Consider the following 25,667-nt stretch of genomic DNA (forward strand, 5'->3'; position numbering starts at 1 on the left):
TGGTTTGACAGGTGGACCTTCCACGCTCTGTTTCAGTGCTCTAGAGTTAATCCAGTGGCCTTCCATAATAAGGTGCACTGCAGAAACTTCAACCTTACGTCGCATCTAAAGTGGTGTTGCTCACTTGAGTGGCAATCCTCTTCCAAATATCTCACCCAGGGGATGCATATTATCCCCCCGCTCCTCAAATTTCAGCACGCAGACAGACATGTTAATTGCAAAACACCTTCTGAAAGTCGGCTGTCATTCCAAGGGTCTGCAAGATTGCTAAGAAATGTACTTTCTTCCCAAAGATTCCTCTTCTACAGAACAAAACATCCCCCCACGTCCATAATGCACCATGGAATGAGCCCTTGCTCCTGTGTCCTCTCAGGAAGTACTCAAAACAGAAATCCCACCACCTGTGGCTTGCCAAAAATGAACACTTAAGAAAGAAAGAAAGAAAGAAAGAAAGAAAGAAAGAAAGAAAGAAAGAAAGAAAGAAAGAAAGAAAGAACCACTTCTGCTGTCCCTCATTTCAAAGCCTTTCACCTCTGTCTTTAAATCCCTAACAGTTGAAATGATATTGGGGAAGGGTGGGCTTTCCCTGGAAAATCTACTTGGAAGTTTTTGCCTTGCAAAGAGCACCCCATCCATGGACAACTGGATTTTCTCTTTAAAAGAAAAAAAAAAGCAAACATCACACAATCCACCTAATGCAGAACTTGCTAATGGAACAACCACATGACCCTCTGCTTCTGGAAAACCTTCTCCTTGTATCTATCCCTTCCTTGTCAACACAGCCTGTTAGAACTTGCTCTGATGCAAAGAAGCCATTAAGAGAGACACACACACCAACAGAGACTGCAGTTGCATGCCAGAGCCTTTAAACCGCACGAGCTCTTCCGGTCTTAAAGGCACGGCCTTTGTGTGTATAACACTAACAGGGCCATTATATTGCCCTTCAAATGGCTCTTTAAAACACCCTTCAGCTGAACCCCCGACAATGGCAAGGCAGCTGGTGTGCAGGGGGCCAGGGAGCCGCTTATGCTAATAGCATTCTCCCCATTGTCTTGTTACGCCCACCCATCCCCCTTTCTCCACCTCCATCTGTTTATCCCGTCCACCTGTTGTCACATATTTAGATTGCAAAAAAAAACCACCCTTTTGGTGCACAGATTGCCTCGTTCGCTCCCGAACCAAACAAGGCTGACTTCGTGTGACAAAGGAGATCCCCTAAAGTTAGCAAGACAGAGAAGGGCAAAATGTTGCATTCAGGACACCGGCAGATGCAAAAATAATATAAAAAATGAGGATCATCGAGAAAGAAGAAGGAATGGATTCTCTTACCTTCTTCTTGGAGTGTGACCGGTCCTCCTCTTTAGCTAATTTGCTATTTTTCCCAGCTCTCGAAAGCTTTTGCTCCCCTGACTGCTTAATGGTGATTTTGATCTCGGGAGGGCATATATAGTTCTCCAAGTTCTTGGGGGGCTTCTTGGCTCTCTTGGTCGTCTGGATTTTCAGCTTAAGACTCCCCTCTGTAAAGTTCGCCTCCTTGATGGAAAACTCCTGCTCCTCCAAGCCGTCTCCGGCCACCCATTTCTCGCTGTCTGTGTTGGAAGCGGAATCCACGTCTCTCCCGGAACAGAGCTCATCTTCCTCCTCGGGCTCCATCCGGTCACTGCTCACAGGGATCCCTTTGGCAGAGCTGGGCTGAGGCAGCATGGCCTCCGTCCCAGCGCCACCAGGGGCACCACTAGGGGCCTTAGCAGAAGCAATGGCCGAGCCCAGGAAATCCGACTCTCCTCCCCTTTGCCGGGAAGTGCCCGAATTCTCCCTTGGCTCCATGGCGACCCCCCGGTCCATGGGATTTTTACACAGGGGGGAGGGGGAAGGTGAGAAGAGTTGGGGAGCCCCAAGAAGGGAATGGTAGCTTCTCAGTTAAGGTCTCTTAGAGTCCCAATAGTCCAACCACTGTGACGAGCTCAGAAGCATTCAGATCTGCAACTGGGGAGAAAACAGAAAGGGAAAATGCTGTCAGAACTTCAGCAGCTACTGATAATGAGGTTTATGTCAACTTGGGTTTGTTCATTCATTCATTTACATCCTACAACCTTACTTCCATATGTGCAAGGAGACATTCCAACCACACACCCAGAATTCAAAATGGCACAGTCCAAGAAACTTGATTCACTTGTTTCTGTCAAATATATAAACTTGTTCTTTGGGAGAATGGAGACTTACTAAATACAGTGGATGCTCGGGTTGCGAACGTAATCCAGGCGGGAGGCACGTTTGCAACCTGCAGTGTTCGCAACCTGCGACCCATGCGTCTGCACACGTGGGGGTTGCGATTCGGCACTTCTGTGCATGCACAAAGTGCAATTTAGCGATTCTGTGCATGCACAAGCGCCAAAACCCGGAAGTAACATGTTCCAGTACTTCCTGGTTCGGCAAGGTGCGCAACCCAAAATCACACAACCCGAAGCATCTGTAAACCAAGGTATGACTGTGGTCACTTACCATGGTAAGCTTAGTTGCACATAGCAAGGTCTAAGACAGACAATTTCTAGCTATGGAGTTGACTTAAGGGGAAGGGAACTCCACTGCCCTCCACCCCTCAGACAACTGTGATGGTCTTGGGGAAGGTGGCAATTCTCTACAACATTTGCATAGTGATGTCACCTTGTCTAGCATTTGGCCCGAGTCCTGAACAAGGCCTCACCTGGGATGAGGTCAGTGCTTGCATCATAACACTTCCAGTGTGTACAGCCCTACTTAACTCTTTCAATTGCACAGAGGCAGAGGGTTCAAAACCAAAAGCTGAATGTCATAATACAACCTGGGTCTTCAAACATTAAAGAACTAGCAGCCCGGACTAAGTTCTGAAACATAGATAGACACACTCAGAAGGGTTTTTCATGAACACAAACATCATCTTCTCCCCATGCTGCATATTAAGAGGCTTGTGATTTGCAAATTTTCACTACCTCCCACAATCTAACGCCTTGCACAAGGCATTTTCAGCCCCAAAATTTCAAGTCAAGCCACCTCTACTATACTGAATGAGTTGCTACCGAAAGGAGCCAGCAACCACAAATATATCTTAGTCTCATACTTGGAGCAGACCGCCCAAACCAAGTTAGGTGTGAGTGCATTGTGAACATGAGTTAGTTGACCCCTGCATTGCAGGGGGTTGAATTAGATGACCTTTGGGTCTCTTCCAACTCTATTATTCTATGACTCAATCCCAGGTAAATGCTAAATGAACCTGAGTGGCATAGGGGACCAACAAAAGCATCTCACCAGAAGATCTCAGCGATCAAGGTGGAGCATAAGAAATCAATTGGTCCTTAAGGTAATTTAAATGTGGATAATACATGTTTAATTACCAGCAATGGTAAACAATGTTACAATGACTCTTGGCTAAACAATAAAATAATTGTCTTGCGCTGATTTTTTAATAAGGTGTGTCCACTAACTCCTGTCTCTCTCACCTGGCTCTGGCACATACACCTGAGCTATCAATGAAAACTTAATCCACCTGCCTGAATAATAGTGTCTATCTAGGGAGCTTCAAAGAGGCTGTTTCACCACCTCTAATCCCCATCTTTCCTCAGCTTGGGCTGTGCCAGAGCTGTGGGCAGAAGGAATGAAGACCTTAGGACACAATGAGGCAATAAAAAGGGAGCAGCCACAGAGCTAAATCGGCAGGGGGAAAGGAAGCGAGCATTTGCTTGATGGGTAGCTGGTGATGTTCCTTCCTCAAAATGAAGGAACTGTTAAGGTTTTGAGACAGAAGGTCTGTTGAGGTCAAAGGGGGAACGCAGAGAAAATCCAAGGGAGAGAGAGAGAGAGAGAGAGATTAGGTCCATCTAGTTTAGTACAGTGGTACCTCGGGTTACATACGCTTCAGGTTACATACGCTTCAGGTTGCAGACTCCGCTAACCCAGAAATAGCGCTTCATGTTAAGAACTTTGCTTCATGATAAGAACAGAAATTGGGCTCCGGCGGCACGGCGGCAACAGGAGGCCCCATTAGCTGAAGTGTTGCTTCAGGTTAAGAAAAGTTTCAGGTTAAGAACGGACCTCCGGAACAAATTAAGTACTTAACCGCAGGTACCACTGTACTGTCTAAGGAGCTCTCCAGAGTTTCAGATGCTAGGTACTGAATCTGGGACTTTTAGAGATTTCTGGAGCAAACTGGAGAGCCAATCAGAGCTTGAGGGAGGCAGCAGACCTAATCTTTGCTTGAAATATTCTGTGATCTGGGTTGCACATGAAGCTGTGCTACTTGATCTTCAAGTCCCTTTCAACTCGTTCTCTCCCCTCACTGATAATGTTTTATGAACATCTCGCATCTCTCTCCCTAGTACTCTAGTCTCCCGCAACATTCAAATGCTTGGATGTTTCCTCACAGGAGAGATGCTCCATCACCTTTCTTCATTCAAGTTGCCCTGCCTGCATATACTCCTCCTCAATATATATCACCTTTTTATCAATTACTATCAGAAGGACTGACACATATAAAGCCTTCAAAGGGAAAATTAAGTGCCAAGAAAGACTACAGTGGTACCTCTGGTTGCGAACGGGATTTGTTCCGGAGGCCCGTTCACAACATGAAAAGAGCACAACCCGCAGTGGCGTGTCTGCACGGGTTGCGATCTGCCGCTTCTGCGCATGTGCGTGGCATCATTTTGCGCTTCCGCGCATGCCGAGCGGCAAAACCTGGAGGTAACCCTTTCCGGGTCACCACAGGACATAACCTGAAAGAACGTAACATGAAGCGAGTGTAACATGAGGTATGACTGTATCTCAATCAAAATTATTTTGATCCATCAATCTACCGCCACCCTTTGCTAAGGCATCCAAAATGCTGAAGGAGGGTTCAAAAATCTCAGTGGTCTGAACCCTAGAAATGTCACATGGGTGCTGCTTAGAAAATTGGAAGTGCCATTCTCCAACTCAAAGTAGCACACCCAGAACTCTCAAGGCATGTGAAAAGAAGATGCATGTGTCATTTCTGTCTTCCCAAAGCAGAGGTGTTAGGTAGTAGATTACAGAATCATATTTGACTCTGCAATTAGGTTTGAGATGCCATAATTAGATCAGATAGTTACCTTTCCATGTAAGTAGCTAACAGAGTAACAGGAGAAGGGATGGGAAGGCCAACTGTGATTAAACAACTGATGCCGCCATAAATCACAAAGCCCATAAAGGAAACACAGCCTAAGGTGCCAGCATGCCAGAAAAAACATCGAGACAGAATGCACTGATGTTCGAGTGCAACGCCATAGACGATAAAGCACCACCACTGCCTGTTTGTACAAAGAAGCATTCAGCCTGTCACTTTGGGCCCTAAGGGCCTCTGCTATCTATGTTGTCCCAAATGCCAAGAGCACGTGAAAAAGGAGGGGCATCACCTCCTGGCGAACAGAAGGGGAAGAAAAGGAGGCAGTGAGAGATTTTACTTTCTTGGGCTCCATGATCACTGCAGATGGTGACAGCAGTTACAAAATTAAAAGACGCCTGCTTCTTGGGAGAAAAGTGATGACAAACCTGGACAGCATTTTAAAAAGCAGAGACATCACCTTGCCAACAAAGGCCCGTATAGTTAAAGCTATGATTTTCCCAGTGGTGATGTACGAAAGTGAGAGCTGGGCCATAAAGAAGGCTGATCGCCGAAGAATTGATGCTTTTGAATTATGGTGCTGGAGGAGACACTTGAGAGTCCCATGGACTGCAAGAAGATCAAACCTCTCCATTCTGAAGGAAATCAGCCCTGAGTGCTCACTGGAAGGACAGATCCTGAAGCTGAGGCTCCAATACTTTGGCCACCTCATGAGAAGAAAAGACTCCCTGGAAAAGAACCTGATGTTGGGAAAGATGGAGGGCTCAAGGAGAAGGGGACGACAGAGGACGAGGTGGCTGGACAGTGTTCTCGAAGCTACCAGCATGAGTTTGACCAAACTGAGGGAGGCAGTGGAAGACAGGAGTGCCTGGCATGCTCTGGTCCATGGAGTCATGAAGAGTCGGACATGACTAAACAACAACAACACAAATGCTGAACTCTAAGCAAGTAAACAGCACATTAAGCTGGCTTATGGGAAATGCTAAGTCAAAGGTCAGATTCAATGGCGCTCACCAGTCCAGTCTGTGCAGTTCCTGAACACAGTGTGCCCTATTTGGAAAAAGCTACCTGGAGACCAAATGGCTCCAGATTATGCGAGACCAGAAAATCCAAGACAGAGGCATTTAAAAAGAAACCAACAAACAGATTCAGGGACATCGTCTGTCTGAAGAGACATGGCGTCGTGACCTTCTAAAACTAAGCAGTATTGGCTGAAGTCAGGGGCTGAACCCAGTATTAGAAACTCAGATAGATCAGCTAGGCACCAAATGGCTGCTTAAACCAGGGTTACAGTCGCCAAAAAGGAACACCTGGTTGGTTGCCAGTTTGAGGTCAGATGGTTTGGAAGTTGTATTTTTCAATACGACTTTTTGCTTCCTGAAATTCATTCGGATTGTGCACATAAAATGTAACAGATAGAATTCTTCAGAATGAGTTGAGAACACGGGAGATCCAAGGATCCCCAGGCATGCGTCTCCAGTTGGTGGAGATGTCAGGTGCCCAGGCATCTTCACTTGGTCACAGGTTTAAGGGTCAGGTTTAAGGTGCTGGTTTTGACCTTTAAAGCCCTATGCGGCCTAGGTCCACATACCTACAGGGCCGCCTCTCCTGGTATGCCCCATGGAGGACCTTAAGGTCCACAAACAACAACACTTTGGAGGTCCCAAGCCTCAAGGAGGTTAGATTGGTTTTAACTAGGGCCAGGGCCTTTTCAGCACTGGCCCCGACGTGGTGGAATGCTCTGTCACAAGAGACTAGGGCCCTGCGGGACTTGACATCTTTCCGCAGGCCTGCAAGATGGAGCTGTTCTGCCTGGCCTTTGGTTTGGACTCGGGTCTGACCCTTAGGTTTTCCTCCCCTTATGGTCTTGATTTATCAGCTACTTTAAAATGAGGCTGCATTTTAAATTGCATTTTAACCTGTATTTTAAATGGGGGTGTTATTTCCTCTCTCTTTTTCCCCTATTATGTTTTTACTGTGATTTTATTGGTGTTAGCCACCCTGAGCCCGGCTCTGGCCAGGGAAGGCGGGGTATATAATAATAATAATAATAATAATAATAATAATAATAATAATAATAATAATAATTACTATTATTAAATGGTCGATAGCCAGGTGCGAAATGTGCCTGGTGTCTGGCAAATTCTGAACACTAACTCGACCCACACCTCAGCAACCTAAGCCACACCTCCTCAAGGGCCATTATTTTAGAAGCACGGGATAAGAATGAAATGAATGAATGAATGAATGAATGAATAGTAGTTTGGAGAAAAGGATGACATTTGGCATATTCAACCCATAATACTTTTCTATTCAGTACAGCTCCATGCCACTCACCAGCAACCTTGACAGTGGCAAGAGGCTTGAGTTTCTTTGCCCTCACAGCAACCTAGTGAGGCAGACCACAAACCATTTCCGTTTCACACCTGGGGAGCTAAAGCTGAATGTGGGCGGCTGGCCAGCGCAGCTGTGAGGAAGAGGTTGGAAAAGTCCACTTCCATTTTAGATGACCGTCATTTACAGCTTTTGAGTCCAACCTCTTGTTTACTAAAGCAAGCCAACTGCTTGCTGCTTGAAACTGGCTTGTTTTAGTGAACCACAGTTAAGACTAACCACAGTTTACCTGTGCCCGGGTGTCATAGCAAGCGGGATGAGTCTGTAACAAAAATTGAATCTCCCTGCAGCAGAAGAAGACAGGGACAGCACAAGCCAGAGGCTCATCTGTGCAATCATTCACCATAGTTTAGTGTTGCAGCAGGAGAATTTGTAAATTGGCTGGGACCAGAGCCATTCAAAATACAGAGCCTCTGTAGGATGCTTTACACAATGTAATGCCAAGTGATGTACATTATACACCTACGCTGTATACCAAGTTAAGCAATATAGGTTATGCAGCCACTCCTCAAGCTGTAATACAAATCCTTTTAAAATTACTGGTCACTGTGGAAACATATTGAGGGCAGCAGAATGATTTTTTTTTCCTTTTTGGAAGGCAGGGAGATGTATTTCAGACCACATATGATTATTTTGCAGGAACATCTTCACCTCTGCCAATGAAATTTTAGATCAGAAGCTTGTCCTCCTTTTGGTGACGAATTTAATTCAATTTTTAAACCTGACTATGGCTCAACATGGCCTGGGTGGTGTTTGTGTGAGTTGTAATTAAGTCTGAATAGTTATGTGAGTCCCCCTTACACACCCATGTCAACACAAGCAAGGGAATTCTCTTAATTTAATGAAATTGCTAGGGCAAAATAAAGTTTAAGTACCGCCAGTATTAGTCACAGCCATAGGTGTCAAAGTACTAGCAGCAGAAGTCAATATTGAAAGCAGATATTATTTTACTGCAAGACCCGTAACAGTTTTCCAGAACACTAAGTTCAGTGATGAAAATTTGCAAATTCCTCTGCCTAACTTTCATAACACAACAAAGCTATCGTTTTTCAGGGAGACTAAACCTGGTCTTTGTAACTTCCTCTGCCAGTAACTTTTTCTCAACTTACTTTGCATGAGCCACAGTCATCGTTCCATACTGAATACCATCATTTGCATCCGACAACTGAACTTCGCAGTTCACAGGGCTCCTTTGCTCCAAGAAGCCATATGTGGGAAACGTGGGCACTTAAATACCATGCTATATTATATTCTATGGCCTGCAGTATTATTCATTGAGATTGCCAAGGCAAGTGTTCAGAATTTGCCAGGCATTGTTCAAAATTCGCCAGGCGTGTTTTGCAACTGGTGCAGGTCCAACTGTGACCATGTGGAGATCTCTGGATGCTAGATTCAGGTAGGTAGCCATGTTGGTCTGACGCAGTCAAAATAAAAATATATAAAATGAAAATAAAAATATTGGTATCTGAAGAAGTCTGCATGCACACGAAAGCTTATACCAATACAAACTTAGTTGGTCTATAAAGCGCTACTGGACAATTTTTTTATATTTTTATTTTGACTGCGTCAAACCAACACGGCTACCTACCTAAATCTAGAATCATGGAAGGCACCACATTGAGCAGCATGAAATGGAAGTCCATCAGGTATCTAAAGAAGTATGCATGCACACAAAAGCTTATACCAGAAGAAACTTGGTTGGTCTATAAGGTGCTTCTGAATGCTAGGTTGGTGACTGATCGCCCCATCTGGCTGACCCCTCCAGCTTTCTTAAGCAGGTAAAAGCAGAAGATCTTATTTATTGCATTTATATCCCACTCTTTTTTCAAATGAGTTTACAGTTCATTCCCCTCCTCAGTTAATTCATACAACTACCCTGTGAGGTTGCTTAAGGTAAAGGTAAAGGGACCATCAGGTCCAGTCGTGGCCAACTCTGGGGTTGCGGCACTCATCTCGCTTTATTGGCCGAGGGAGCTGGCGTACAGCTTCCAGGTCATGTGGCCTGCATGACTAAGACGCTTCTGGCGAACCAGAGCAGCACATGGAAACGCCGTTTACCTTCCCGCCGGAGTGGTACCTATTTATCTACTTGCACTTTGATGTGCTTTTGAACTGCTAGGTCGGCAGGAGCAGGGACCGAGAAACGGGAGCTCACCCCGTCGCGGGGATTCGAACTGCCAACCTTCTGATTGGCAAGTCCTAGGCTCTGTGGTTTAACCCACAGCACCACCCACGTCCCTGTGAGGTAGCTTAAGAGACTGCAAATGACTCTAAGGCTCACCTAATGAGCTTCATGACTGAGTGGAGATTTGAATCCTGATCTCTCAGGTCCTAGTCTGACACTCTAACCACTACACCACACTGGCTTCCTAGAGTATTTCTGCTGTGAGGCAGTGATATAAATTGAGTAGGTAAATAAATTTGGGGAAAGCAAAATGTCACTTAGAGGAGTGAAATATTTTCCTTGAAGCTTGAACTTTTTTTATTCTGGGTTGTTTTAATGTGTTGTAAACTACTTTGAGATTTGTTCTTTAAAATACAAAGCTGTATAGAAATGAAATGACTACAGTAATATCTCATGTTACATCCGCTTCATGGTACATTCTTTCAGGTTACGTACTGCGGCGACCCGGAAGTACTGGAAAGGGTTACTTCTGGGTTTTGCCGCTCGCACATGCGCAGATGCACAAAATGACATCACACGCATGCACAAAAGCGGTGAATCGCAACCCGCGCATGCGCAGACACGCCACTGTGGGTTGCGCTCTTTTCATGTTGCGAACGGGCCTCCAAAATGGATCCCGTTCACAACCAGAGGTACCGCTGTAATGATAATAATAAATTTCATTGAGGGGAAAATGGCACCTTGTTGTGGTGACCACAACCTAGGTTTAAGGTGCCATTTATGTCTGAGTTTCGAACACAGACCCAGGCTAACCCAAGGCAGACTGGTGTCAACAGGGAGATTGCAATGGCAGGGCATTTTTTAAACAGATGAAGCCACCATTAACAGAAAGACAACTGTGCATCCAGGCATACAGACATTAATCAGCCATTGTCTCTTCATGGGGACCATGGTTCTAACCACAATAGATGCTCACACCTTCAGAGGAAGGGATGTGGAGGTGAAGGTTGTCTCATTATAGACAGAGGCATCTCCTAAGCCAAGTAGAGAGTCCAAAATCAAAGAGCAATTATGCATCCCTAAGCACAAGGTCAAAGTTTAGCTGGCCCGAAGGGAGAAAGAAAACTAAGAAGAAGATTACATACGAGCAATTGATCCTACCAAGAGAGCAGAAAATACGCCCAAAGTGAGATTGGCAAAGAATGTGTAACATAAGCAAGCCTCCCTGATGAGTGGCCCTACGGAGAAGAGCTGTACATAATATATCGCAGTGTGCAGCTCATAAGTTATGAGCCATGCAACGTGATAATTGCTTCCAGATGAACCTCTCCTACTCGCATCCAGAAGTGAGGCAGGCAGCATCAAGAAGCGGGGACTTTTCAGTGGTAGCGCCTTGCCTTTGGAATGCCTTCCTTCTAGCGTTAGAAGCTCAGGTAAATAAGCTAGGCACCAAATGGGTCCTTAATCAGGGTTATGGTCACCCCAAAGGGAATGTATGGTTGCTATTTTGAAACCAAGAGGCTCTAAAATCGTACAACTTTTTGCTTCCTCAAATTCGTTCAGCTTGTGCAGATAAAATATCACGGACAGAATTCTGCAGGATGTGTTGTTAGTGTGTGGAAACAGGCAAGATCCAAGGATCCCCAGGCATGCAGCTCCAGAGAGTGGAGATGTCAGGCACTCTGGCATCTTCACTTAGTCGCAAGTGGCCAATATCCAGGTGCAAAATGCACCTGGTGAATTTCGGACACTGCTTCCCTCTGTCCACCTGGGCAAGTCCCCCTGCTTCACTGATTCTCAAACAGAAATCCTGCTTTTCTCTCTCTCAAACTTCCAACAAAGTTTTATGCCATTTTGAAACAGCGTTCAAAGTCTGGCGCTATATCCGTTTTCGTTATTGACATCTTTATTTGGCTTTTGTTTTTATTTATTTTTTAAGAAAGCCTGTTAGCCAACTTTGGAATCTACCAGATTAGAAGGCAAGTTATAAATACTGTAAGATAAATACTGCATATAATTCTACAGAGAACATTTATAACTACTGAATAGTATTCAATGTGGCATTAAGGAGAACGTTCCGTCAGTGCAAAGATTTATCATCCTTCAGCAAGCTTCTTCTGTTGTAACTTTTACACACCTGCTGAAAACATTTTTATTCCATCAGGGTTATGTGTTGCAATTAAGACCACGTCTTCCCATGCTAATTATCTGATTTTAACCTTTTTACATGGTGTTTACAGTTTGGCTATATGTACGGTTGTTATGTATAGGAACCCCAGCCAGATGGGTAGGATATAAATAATAAAATTACTATTCTTTTTTTCTTTTCTTGTTTTGAACCGCTGGGATATTTTATTTATGAATTAGAGGTATATGGTTTTTTTATAACTGAATAATAAATGATCCTCCTCTTTCCTCCGCCTGTGTGCTCCCTAAATATAGCCTAAGGGTTCTTCCAGTGCAGATTTTGGGGTGACATGGAGCACATACTTAGGGGGAGGAAGTGAGGAATCACACTGCCCTAGCAAACCATATTTTCAAAGCTCATCCAACACACGTTTAAAACACATGGTCCCTCCCCCACCCCGGGGAAAAAAGAATCCTAGGAACTGTAGTTTGTTAGGGGTGCTGGGAAGTATAGTTCTGTGAGAAGGAAACAACACTTCCCAATATTCTTTGGAGGAAGTCATGTGTTTGAAAGATGTACAGTGGTACCTCGGGTTACAGACGCTTCAGGTTACAGACTCTGCTAACCCAGAAATAGTACCTCAGGTTAAGAACTTTGCTTCAGGATGAGAACAGAAATCGTGCTCCGGCGGCGCACAGCGGGAGGCTCCATTAGCTGGTACCTCAGGTTAAGAACAGTTTCAGGTTAAGAACGGACCTCCAGAATGAATTAAGTTGTTAACCAGAGGTACCACTGTATTTCAATGTGCTTTAAATGTGCAACATGTACAGGCAATTCCCCATTTACGCAGGGGTTATGTTCCTGGGCAGCAGGCTTTTATCGCATATATCTGAAACACCCTTGGAAAAGCTTACAAACACCTTCTAAACCTCTGCAAACCCTTGAGAAACCAGCAATGCTTACGAGACACTAAGCTGCGCCAAACTCCACCACAATTGCTCCCTCTAAACCTCCTTGCTCCAAACTCCAACTCTCCACAGGCCTCAACAGTCAGGGCAAGTGCTCCTGGAATTGCACTTGCAAAGGTTCATGGGATTGCTAAGCACTGTTTTCATGTCTTTTCCCCCTTTCTGGGCTCTTTTAGGACTGTTTTGGCCATTTTTAAAGTCGCTTCCAGGTTTGGCACAGACGCACATCAACTGATGTGTGTAAATTGGTTGTAAAATGTAATATGAAGGCAGTGAGAGATTTTACTTTCTTGGGCTCCATGATCACTGCAGATGGTGACAGCAGTCACAAAATTAAAAGACGCCTGCTTCTTGGGAGAAAAGTGATGACAAACCTAGACAGCATCTTAAAAAGCAGAGACATCACCTTGCCAACAAAGGTCCGTATAGATAAAGCTATGGTTTCCCCAGTAGTGATGCATGGAAGTGAGAGCTGGACCATAAAGAAGGCTGATCGCCGAAGAATTGATGCTTTTGAATTATGGTGCTGGAGGAAACTCTTGAGAGTCCCATGGACTGCAAGAAGTTCAAACCTCTCCATTCTGAGGGAAATCAGCCCTGAGTGCTCACTGGAAGGACAGATCCTGAAGCTGAGGTTCCAAGACTTTGGCCACCTTATGAGAAGAGAAGACTCCCTGGAAAAGACCCTGATGTTGGGAAAGATGGAGGGCACAAGGAGAAGGGGACAACAGTGGATGAGGTGGCTGGACAGTGTTCTCGAAGCAACGAACATCAGTTTGACCGAATTGTGGGAGGAAGCCAGGGGTGCCTGGCGTGCTCTGGTCCATGGGGTCACGAAGAGTTGGACACGATTAAACAAAAATAATAGTAATTGGTTGTTGCCTGTACTCCACAGTCAAACAGTCATTTCCTGGTTGCATTAATTGAAATGGGAAGAACCCCACTGTTTTCTGAAGGCTCAGAAAAAAGAGATCTACTCATAAGACTTGTCAGATTTCTGGGTTCTATGGGGAAAGTTCTGATTTATTCCAATTTTCCCCACAGACTGCCATCACAGCTTAGGAGCTACAGCACTCTATGCAAATGTTTCAGCCAGGGAAATATGTGCAAAACAAAACAAAACAGAAATTAAATATAAATGTTGCACCAAGAGAACCTGGGTTTTTATAAGTTGCAAAAACAAGGCTGATTTGCATATGCCTGTTTTGCATAATTTATACCACTTTTGGAAGCCCTACAAAGGGACAAATAAAGGTCTTTGAGGCTCTATGTCCTATTCACTGGAAACCTTGCCCAGTCCTCCTGGGGGGTTTCTGACATTACAGCAGACATTTCTCTTTCCCGTCCAATTTCACAGGCGTGATATTGTATTCTTACATTGCCGTGACTCGCCCTGGGACCTTAAGGTGGGAAAGAAATCTGGTAATAATGAATCTGCAGGTTGAAACCTGGCAACGGTCTCTGTAAAGGGCAGACACTCACACTGCTGTTTGTTTTTAAATGGAAGCTGAGAGTCTCGGGGTAGTAAACATCCACTATCAAATTCCCCCCCTGGTGTAATTACCAGGTACACACAGCCCTGCAAATTAAGATTTTGCAGGAATCTCCCTTTCCCGACACCCCCCCCCCCCACCCCATACTTCAGTGACCTGAAATGCCTCATCAACTGAATTATCTGCCGCATTACGGCTGGCTATTTATACAACGCTTCCAAATGCCTTCATATTGTTGTGATTCACTGTTACTACTGGAGTCCCCATGCTAACCAGGCACTGTACACAAACCAAAAGAAAATACACAGGCCCTGCCCTCAGGATGCTCTGTAGGTCCAAGAAAGCAGGAACAGAAGGGAATGGAGGCAAACGCTCACAAATCTCCACCCAAGATGAGGGGAAGAGTAGCAGGATGGGAATGAATTCAAGAAGCACGCTCAATGAATCTGCAGTGGAAGATGTGTTAAACCTAGGTGTTATCCCTTTAGCGGGTCCTCCTCCTCTCCCTTTAATACAGTGGTTCCCAACCTTTTTTTGGCGATGCCCAACCTAAGCATCTCTAAAATCCCGACCTATAATTCTTATTGCCTGTTGTCTTTGTCCATTGAGTTTTCTTGGCAGGGATACTGGAGTGGCTTGCCGGTTCCTGCTCCAGGTGGATCACGTTTGGTCAAAACTCTCCACTGTGACCTGTCCATCTTGGGTGGCCCTGCAAGGAATTGCTCATAGCTTCTCTGAGTTATTCAAGCACCTTCGCTACGGCAAGGCAGTGATCCGGGTCATGAAGAGTTGGACACGACTAAACGACTAAACAACAACATACCGTATTTTTTGCTCTATAAGACTCACTTTTCCCCTCCTAAAAAGTAAGGGGAAATGTGTGTGCGTCTTACGGAGTGAATGCAGGCTGCGCAGCTATCCCAGAAGCCAGAACAGTAAGAGGGATTGCTGCTTTCACTGCACAGCGATCCCTCTTGCTGTTCTGGCTTCTGAGATTCAGAATATTTTTTTTCTTGTTTTCCTCCTCCAAAAACTAGGTGCGTCTTGTAGAGCGAAAAATATGGTAATTCTTGTTATTCAAAAAGTGAACTCCTATTCACATGGAGGAAGCCTCAAAGGCCATCAACTGTTAATAACTCATTCTCAAATTGCCCCCCCCCCTTAAAAATCAAATTGCCCCCCTGTGGGGTGTGTGCCCGCCGTTGAGAACAACGACTTTAATGGCAGCCTGAAGGCCAAAGTAGGCTCAATGACAGCAGCCATTTTGTTAAGCCACCTGTCTGCCTCACATTCATGGATAAATCAGGTCTGGATTTTAAAAGGAGCATGTCTCAGTCCCTCCTTACCTTATTATCACCCCAATACTCAGGTACCTAAATCCTCGCTTCAGTTCCAGACGTTAGCACAACTGGATGTGAAGATCCTGAGACGACGGGGAGCAATGAAACAAAGACGGTGGAGGGTGGTCCCATCTGATGTTAAAACACACCTGCTTCATACAAATGGGGCGATTGTGTGATTAAGCATGTGTGTCCAGTCTGACCCCAACATGCAAGATTTTAAGGCAGAAGCTCTTCCCACCAATTACACAGGAAAAGCCTCACCTGCACCAGGTTGCCACAAAGGGCACAAGAGCAAAAGGTGGCAAAGTAGATAAGGCCCTGCTCACCAAGCCCTCTTACAGGTGAAGACAGGAGTGGTCATTGCAGAGGGCTAGTCTAGGCCATCCTTTGCCAAAAGGGGAGTCCTCCAGATGTTTCAGACCACAACGGTTGGGGGTTGATGGGAGTTGTAGTCCAAGACTAGGTTGGCGAAAGATGTTCTCAGTACTATTTTTCTAGAAAAAGAGGTGCCAGAACTCACCATGAACGCCTCCCTTGTTCTCTTATAATAGTAATGGTGCCCAGCTGAGAAGTGCCGGAACTGAGTTCCAGTGAGTTCTGACTGGGGAAAAAACAAACCCTGGATATTCTAGACCTTTCTCAATCTTGGGTCCCTAGGTGTTGTAGGACTACAATTCCCATCATTCCTAGCCAGCACGGCCAGCGGTCAAGGACGATGATAGGAGTTGTAGTCCAAAGCCTGCTTTAACCTGAAATTGGGGAGGGAGGGTCTAAGTTCACCCAACTTCTTCAAGTTTATTTTATTTCAAATGAGTAAAGTAAAACAGTAGATAATACACAAAGGCCATATTCAGGGATGGGGTGGGGGAAATGGTCTTCAATATCCAAATGCCTAGACAAACTAGAATGTCTTATGTAGGAAGCTGCCTTGTACAGAGTCAGACCACTGGGCTTTTTAGCTGATCCATCTTCAAGGCCCTTGATACAGCCTTCAAGTTTATCTCTTAGTTATTCCTTGCATTCATATCCCATCCTTTCCTCCAAATCACTCAAAGTACTACATGGTTCTGTTCAGCGTTCAAAATTCACCAGGAACATTTTGAACCTGGCTTTTGGCCACTTGTGAACAAGTGAAGATGTCCTGGCACCAGGATGCCACCTGACACCTCTGCCATCTGCCTGGGGATCCTTGGACCTTACCTGTTTTCACACACTAGCAACATATCCTGGGGAATTCCATCAGTTATATTTTATCTGCACCATCAGACCGAATTTCAGGAACCAAAAAGTCATGATGGAAAACACAACTTTTGAGCTGTCTGGCCCCCAAATGCCAAGCGGGCATTCTGTTTTGACGACCACAACCCCGGTTGGAGGAGGTAATTGGTGCCTAGCTGATATATCTGAGTTTCTAACACTGGTTCCATTTAGGAGGGGGGTGGCGCTGTGGGTTAAACCACAAAGCTTATGACTTGCTGATCAGAAGGTCGGCGGTTTGAATCCCCACGACAGGGTGAACTCCTGTTGCTCGGTCCCTGCTCCTGCCAACCTAGCAGTTCAAAAGCACATCAAAGTGCAAGTAGATAAATAGGTACCACTCCGGCGGGAAGGTAAACGGTGTTTCCGTGCGCTGCTCTGGTTTGCCAGAAGCAGCTTAGTCATGCTGGCCACATGACCCGGAAGCTGTACGCCAGCTTCCTTGGCCAATAAAGCGAGATGAGCACCACAACCCCAGAGTCAGTCATGACTGGACATAATGGTCAGTGGCCCCTTTACCTTTTACATAGCTCAGTGGTAGAGCAACCACTTTGCAGAAGGTCCCAGGTTCAGTCCTTGACATCTCTAGGTTGGGCTGGGAAGGTTCCTATCTGAAACCTTGGAGAGGCACTCTGAGTCAGCACAGACAATCCTGAGCTAAATGGACCAGTGATCTGTTCCAGTATAAGACATCTTTTGATTTTCCCGTGCCCCTAATTTGTATAGAATGTGGTAGGAATGTTGAAGGCCAATACTGGGGCTTCAAATGCCACCAGGCTTTATCCCGGACACAGGAGCCCTGCAAGTAATTTTGCAAATTTAAAGAAAAGGGCTCTATCTATTGAACAGCCAGCTAGTTTCAGGTTCTACAACATTCCAGCTTCAAGCTTAAACCCAGGGCAGGGCTCTATACATGAAGTCTACAGCATTTAAAATCAGCCCTGAGAAACCTGGTATACTCCCTGTGTGACGAGGGGAAGCCATTCCTGTTTCGCCCTCAAGCTGCCCATCTGTAAAATGGGGACAAAGACAATGAGCAACACAGGGTGGTCCAAATGACCGCCTCAGTTATCCCCCTCCCCAACATAACCCCCCACACTCCATTAATGCTGCCAAAAAATCCAACAGGAACAGCTTTCCCACTTCACTGTGCTGGGAGGAGCTTCTCCTGCTGAATTTCTGCCTGCTGCAGCAGCAGCGGCTGTAAAAGGGCACTGGAGCTTTGCAAGAAATAGGTAGGGGAAATGAACTGTCAAAGACAAGGCAGATTTGAAATAGAAATACATAATGTCCAAAAGGAGAACATAACAGAAAGTAACAGATTCAAAACAAAAACCAAAGAGGAAAGGGAGAGAAACTTTGTATCATCAGATGCTCAGAAAAAAAAAGGAAGGCAGTTCTCTTAGGGTCACACAGACATAAAGCTTTGCAGGGAATCTTACAGTGCAGTGGTACCTCGGGTTAAGTACTTAATTTGTTCCGGAGGTCCATTCTTAACCTGAAACTGTGCTTAACCTGAAGCACCACTTTAGCTAATGGGGCCTCCTGCTGCCACCGCGCCGCCAGAGCCCGATTTCTGTTCTTATCCTGAAGCAAAGTTCTTAACCTGAAACACTATTTCTGGGTTAGCGGAGTGTGTAACCTGAAGCGTATGTAATGTGAAGCATATGTAACCCGAGGTACCACTGTACAGTGGATGCTCAGGTTGCGAACGTGATCCGTGCAGGAAGCATGTTCGCAACTCGCAGTGCCTGCAACCCACAGCTCAGCGTCTGTGCATGCGCAGGTTGCGATTCGGCGCTTCTGTGAATGCACAAAGCGTGATTTAGCTCTTCTGCACATGCACAAGCGCCGAAATCCAGAAGTAACCCATTCAAGTACTTCCGGGTTTGGCGTGGTGCACAACCTGAAATCGTGCAACCCAAAGTGTCTGTAACTTGAGGTATGAATGTACAGTAAATTCAGATTATCACAAAGTTTAGACAAGCAATATGACCTCCTTTATACTTCTATTGGTTGAAAGTATAAAAACCCTCCTTCTGACTGAAGGTCCGGGCACTTGGTTGTTTCTGAACTCCTTCAGCAAGTTGAACCCAGCTCCAAAAGCTTTTCAGGCCCTTTGCATCAGATTGGCAGGGCATGACTTTAAATACATGTGTCTCTTAATTTAAAAAAAACCATTGCCACCCAGGTTCCTAGGACTGACTGCACCCTTGAAGCTGGCCAGAGTTGCAAGCTCTTGGCCACCCTGCAAAATCCTCCTGTCAGTATGGAAGGGATCGAGTTACTTCCCTCCCCACCCCCCAGCAAGAAGATGAGCAGGATCAACAGTCGGCTTGCTTGGAACATCCTTTCCAACTCCACAGATGTACATATAAGGCAATGGCACACTGGGTGCCCCCACCCCGGAGCGAGCTGGCCGGCATCGCTCCCTTGCCTCACCACTTTGACCGCACTGCCGGGCTGCTGACATCTTAGAGTTAATGAAACACCTCTGCTTTCAATATAAAGTAAGAGGCGAAAGGACGGGGCGGGAGGCAAAAATATGGTCCACATATGCTTTCCCTCCCTTCCGCTTGCTTACATGCCACCAACCTCTGACAGGGCTCTGTCTAGACCACCGTTTGCTTCCATAAGTCAAGAGAGGAAGCATAACCGAAAATCTGTCCTCTTCCCCCTCTTCTCAAGCTCTCAGCTAATGTAGAGAGACCTTTCCTAGAAAGCTTGCTTCCTACCAATCTTGAGGGCATCCTCTTTATCTCTGGACCAATTCCGTTCCACCTCCGTGAAAAGGCACCCATGTGGGAATCTGTGGCAGGGAGAGGGAGAACTGCTACATCAGAATGCAAACTCTAGGAAGTTTCTGCAGGAGCAGAGTTGCTAGGAGGAGCAAGGAGAGATACAGTGGACACTCGGGTTGCGAACATGATCCATGTGGGATGCACATTCGCAACCCGCAGCATTCACAAGCCACATCTGCGCATGCACAAGTTGCAATTCGGCACTTCTGCACATGCGCGACCACCGAAACCCGGAAGTAACCTGTTCCAGTTCTGGGCTTTGGCGGTCTGTAACCCGAAAAAATGCAACCTGAAGCGGCTATAACCCAAGGTATGACTGTACAGTGGTACCTCAGGTTAAAGACGCTTCAGGTTACAGACTCCGCTAACCCAGAAATAGTACCTCGGGTTAAGAACTTTGCTTCAGGATGAGAACAGAAATCATGCAGCAGCGGCGTGGCGGCAGCGAGAAGCCCCATTAGCTAAAGTGGTACCTCAGGTTAAGAACAGTTTCAGGTTAAGAACAGACCTCTGGAACGAATTAAGTTCTTAACCCAAGGTACCACTGTACTCAGCTCTTGAGTTCAAGAGGCCTTCTGCTAGGATTCCTACTTCCTCAGAACAAATAGTATTTCGCCCCCAGTATAAATTCATCCTAGGCAGCTTTCTAGGGAAGAGAAACAGAAACTAGCTCTCTGCTTCCTTCCTACCCACCCATTCTCTTGGACTATGGAGCCTAGAAGCTCCAAAACACTAAACACATGAACACTTGCACTTCGCTGCCACTGCAGTCTCTCCTCCAGGCACTAAGGAAATAGGCCTGGAGCAAAATAGATGCTTCTGATGACCCATGCCATAGGAACCACCACAGAAGAACTGATCTGGAGGAGGAGGAACCTTTTCAAGGCCATGCAAATCTGAATCCACTCACCCTCCCAGCCACTGGCTCCTCCCAGATCCCACCCACCCCTCCTTCACACCCAGACACCCTCACACACCCTCTACACCAAAAGCCATCCACCCCATGCAAAGGAAAACCTCACTACTGCAGCTCTGATGGGGTTTTCCTACAAAAGCCGCTCTCCCTACTTTTCCCTCTGCTTCGGTTTGGAAGGGGGAGTCTTGGATTCGGCAGTAGGGGAGGGAAGGGCATGTGTAGGGGGTGTTGGGTTTGTTTTCTTCCCTGCTGGGGAGGTCTGGGCACTCTAACAGACTGGCAAAGTTGACAGGGTTTTTCCACCCCACCCCACCCCACAAACAGGTCCAAACTCAATCTGTTGCTTCCAACACATCCAGATGAAGAGAAGGCACACACAAAAAGCCAGTTCGCAACAATCATCGCAACAATGAGAACTAGATTTTCCTAACCCACAACTTTAGTAGATACAATTTTGGGGAGGTTGCAATGTTCCGAAGTTGGGAGAGAAACCCCATTCAAACAACAAGGAAAGAAATTCTTCTCTTCCCTCCATCTTCTGGACACAACATAACCTGTATGGTGTTTCTACAATTTCCCAAATACATCACAATGCTGCGTTACAAAGGAGCCATCCCTCCACCAAACACAAAAGTATCTATTCCAGCTTATTACTCGCAGCATTTGCTATCAGGCTATTTCAACCTCTTATTTATTTTTTTTTTCAAAGCACGCAGCATTCTGTTGCTGTTTGTAAAAGAAAAGGCATGATAAGAGGAAAGGGAGGTAACCAGAGGCTAAGATCACCTCCTGCCCTCGCCCCCACATGTGCTACAAGCTCTTTCGCTTTCTTAATGCCTTCAACCTCCAGCATTTTCTCTCCCCTCTTGCAAAATAAATAAATAGCTTTGGAGGGGGAAAGCACAGCAAGTGTTTGCAGGAATCTGAAGCAGAGCTCGGGGATTTGGAGGGGAAGACGCAGACACTGTGTTTTCAGTGTGTGTTGTTGTTTAAAAAAATAAAACCAACTAAGGCATGGGAGGGTAGCTGAAGGGTAATCCTGGATTTATTAGTAGCCGATCTATTAACGAGGTTGACTCTGACACAAACAGGGAAGGGGGCGGGAGAGAGAGAAAAGAAAACCTGTATTGTTAATTATCCAGCCCCTGCTACACGGACAAACACAGAGCGAGCACGGCTTGTTTATGCGCCGCAAACCGTAGCAGTTGGCAGAGTGTCCTTTTGCCAATGTCAAAATAGCACTCGGAGAGCCTCGCAAAAGGCTTGGCCGGAGAAGGGGTGGGGGTTGGGAGCCAAAATCTAATGCAAAGGGCGCAAACATGAAACGGTGTGGCCGTAGTGCACTGTGAAATACCCCCAAATTCTGATGCATGTTCTCTCTCTCTCTCTCTCTCTCTCTCTCTCTCTCTCTCTCTCTTAAAAAAGAAGCGCTGCCATCTCATTCTCCTCGACAGACACACTTTCCTGGCGCGAAGCTCGTTACTCTCGCAAATCCACGCTGGAAGCTGCAGGGAATGCCGTCTTGCCACCCGCTCCGCGCACCTCAGACACACCGAGTCTGCCACCTCCTAGCCAACCACCAGCAAAACCCCATAAGCAGGCAGGTTACTACGGGTAGGTGGGTCGTAGAGGAAGGAATTTAACAGTCCAGTCCTATACGCATGCTTACTCTGGGATAAGTCTCAGGCCTGCCCCTTTGCAACCCGATCCTGGCTCCTGTTTTGCTCGCAGGTCAGCCTACTCTCGAGCAAGTGCCCTGCAGGCCGTGCGCTAGCCTTGCTTACTCCCAAGTAAGCCTGCAACAGCCCTGCAGCCGGATCCCTCCCGCAGGAAGTCCTGCTGCGTTCTCGGCCCCAAGGAAAGCGCGCGGGGAAATTGACAGCCGCGCAAGCGCCACGAGCTGGGCAGCTTTCCTCGGAAGCAAACCGACTGGATCGGGGCCTGCTCCCAAGCCAGCGCCTTCAGGGGCCCGATCCGACGCCTGTTCTCTCTAAATTCAGCAGAGGGTGGTGGTGGTGGACGGGGGACTCACTGCCATCCCAAGTCACAGTGAGCTAGCTTAAGGAAAGGGAGGGGAGTCTGCTCCGCAGGCTTACCTGGGAGTAAGCCCCTTTGAGCACTGCCTGTGCCTGGGGTGACTGGTTGGGGGCTTACTTGCGAGTAAACACGCCTAGCCTCGGGCCGCATGCGTACTTGGGCAAACTCCTTCCAGCACCCAAATCACGACCCCCCACTTTCCCTCGCACCCCTTAAAAAAAACCCCAAAAGCACATCAAACCCACGCCGATCCGCAACTAATATCTGCATATAATACTCACAGGTTATTGCAATACGAGTGACTTCTGAGCAGCAAACGCAGCGTCAAGAAGCAGCCGGGAAATCCCCCTTTTCCCGCGCCTAAAAAAAAAGAGCTCAACTTTTCGTCCTCCTGGCATCCATCCGCCAGCCTTCTGGAACCCCCTACAGACACCCCACCCCCCAAAAAAAGCTCCCAGCCCTCCCCCCAAAGCTCATGAGGACTCACCCATTATCTTCTCGGAAAGCCAAGCGCCCGGCTTCGCTAAGCTCCCCAAAGTCCTTCGTGGGAGCAGCGCGCGCCTTGCCTCTCCTTTCTCCGCGCTTCTTCTCAGCCGACCGCGATGCGTGTAGAGGGGAGGTTGGGGAGGCGTGTGAACGGAGTAGGGAGGGGCGGGTTTCCAGATCCCGACCCCTAAGTCCCTTTTTTTGCACCCCTCCAAAAAAATTGTTTTTAAAAAATAAATAAAAGCAAAGCAAAGCACCCTTCCCCGCCCCCTAAGGTATTATTGCTCCTTCGGCTGCCGCTTCTGTTTGGCGATTTTGGCGCAGGGGCGCCATGGCGCGCGGGGAACTGTCAGATGGGGGGGGGGCGGGAGGCGGAGGGGCGGGTTCGCGGGGGCTGCTCGGCGGAGACCCCCACTCAGGAAAGAGGGAGGGAGGAGAGGGAAGGAAGGAAGGAGGGAGGGCGAGAAAAAGGAAAGGGAGGCGATTGCACACGGTGGAGAAACAAGGGAGATGGAAACAGATTTTCTCCTCTCTCTCTTTTTTTTCCTCCCAAGGAGGTGAAAAATGGCGCCTCTCGAACAATTTCTCTTTTTTCAAAACAAATCACGCATGCAAAAACAAAAAAAAGATATATATATATTTTAAAAAGCCGAGGGAGGTTTAAAAAATTGCTACGGGCTTTTTTTAAAAAGGGGGGGTGGCAGTGGAGGGGAGGGAAGAAAAGAAGGAGAAAGACTGGGGAGGGGAGGAGAAAGGGAGAGGGAAGGAATTGCTCTTCTCGTTGCGAAGAAGGGAAATCAATGCGCTGGCGTAAAATCCCCGTCGACGCAGGGCGAGCTGCCGCTTGGGGTCCTCCCCCCGCTCTCTTTCTCTCTCCAGTGGGTCCGCGGGAGGGCAAATCCGGGGGCGCGAGCGGGACCCCAGCCTGTGCCCGGCTGCTCCCGCTCGCGGCTCCAAGGGCGACCTGCCTGGTTCCCTTTCGCTCGCTTCCTCTCGCGCTCTGGCTCGGCGAGCCCTCGAGGGCTGCTGGAGAAACGGTTTCTGCCGATCACCGCAGTTTCATCCGAGCCGGAGAGGAGAAGCCTGCGCCGCCGCCGCCGCCACTGTCGCCTCCTCGGTGCGTCGTTGCTGCTGCTGCTGCCGCCGCCGGTGGCTTGTGCAGGTCTCTGGCTTGCTCCATAGCTCCCCCCTCCGTCGCTTTTCCCTTCCCTTCCAGCGCCCCCGGTGGCCAAGCGCGGGAAAGGAGCGTCGAGGGAGAAAGAGAGAGAATCCTAGAATCAAAGAATGGTCAAGATGATCCTGAGGATCATCTTGTCCAACCCATTGCAATGCAAGAATATGTAGCTGTCCCATAAGGGAATCGAACCTGCAACCTTGGTGTTATCCACACGGTGTTCTAACCTACTGAGCCATAACACACACACACACATTATTTATTCAATTTATATATCGCCCTTTATCTGAAGATCCTGGGGCACTGTACAACATTAAAAATACAAATTACATAGCACAATAACAAAAAACCATAATGATGATGATGATAATAATAATAATAATAATAATAATAATAATAATAATAATAATAATTATTTATTATTTGTACCCCCGCCCATCTGGCTGGGTTTTCCCAGCCACTCTGGGCTGCTTCCAACAAAGATTAAAAATACATCAAAATGTCACACATTAAAAACTTCCTTGAACACGGCTGCCTTCAGATGTTATCTAAATGTCAGGTAGTTGTTTATCTCTTTGACATCTGAAGGGAGGGCGTTCCACAGGGCGGGTGCCACTACCGAGAAGGCCCTCTGCCTGGTTCCCTGTAGCTTTGCTTCTCGCAGTAAGGGAACCACCAGAAGGCCCTCGGCACTGGACCTCAGCGTCCGGGCAGAATGATGGGGTTGGAGACACTCCTTCAGGTATACTGGACTGAGGCCATTTAGGGCTTTAAAGGTCAACACCAACACTTTTAATTGTGCTCAGAAACAGTTAAGTCTAGTCACAAGTGACTCTGGGGTTGCGGCGCTCATCTCGCTTTACTGACCAAGGAAGCTGACATTTGTCTGCAGACAGTTTTTCCGGATCATGTGGCCAGCATGACTAAGCTGCTTCTGGCGAAAGCAGAGCAGCACACAGAAACGTCATTTACCTTCCCACCGGAGTGGTACCGATTTATCTACTTGCACTTCGACATGCTTTCGAACTGCTAGGTGGGCAGGAGCTGGGACTGAGCAACAGGAGCTGACCCCGTCATGGGGTTTTGAACCGCTGACCTTCCGATCGGCAAGCCCTAGGCTCAGTGGTTTAGACCACAGCGCCACCCATGTCCCAAGAGATGCAGACATAAAGGTAAAGGTAAAGGGACCCCTGACCATTAGGTCCCGTCGTGGCCGACTCTGGGGTTGCTGCGCCCATCTCGCTTTATTGGGGGAGGGAGCTGGTGTACAGCTTCTGGGTCAAGTGGCCAGCATGACTAAGCCGCTTCTGGCGAACCAGAGCAGCACACGGAAATGCCGTTTACTTTCCCGCCAGAGCGGTACCTATTTAACTACTTGCACTTTGATGTGCTTTAGAACTGCTAGGTTGGCAGGAGCAGGGACCGAGCAACGGGA

General features: G+C 47.1%; 1 protein-coding gene across 2 annotated transcripts in view; it reads right to left on the reverse strand.

Moving 5' to 3' along the window:
- Nucleotides 1–24,216, reverse strand: part of SETBP1 (SET binding protein 1) — a 266,280-nt gene extending 242,064 nt beyond the window's left edge. For both annotated transcript variants that reach the window (XR_014556165.1, XM_083702558.1), the window contains exons 1-2: nt 23,060–24,216; nt 1,330–1,986 (exon numbers count right to left, since the gene is read on the reverse strand). Coding sequence is in view for 1 of the 2 variants with exons in the window: in XM_083702558.1 (XP_083558684.1) it covers nt 1,330–1,845 (516 nt within the window). In the remaining variant the exon portion in view is untranslated. The remainder of the gene's footprint in view (nt 1–1,329; nt 1,987–23,059) is intronic.
- Between the last annotated feature and the right edge of the window lie 1,451 nt (nt 24,217–25,667).

The sequence above is a fragment of the Podarcis gaigeae genome, assembly GCF_964106915.1.
Source record: "Podarcis gaigeae genome assembly, chromosome: 11".
NCBI classification, from domain to species: domain Eukaryota; kingdom Metazoa; phylum Chordata; class Lepidosauria; order Squamata; family Lacertidae; genus Podarcis; species Podarcis gaigeae.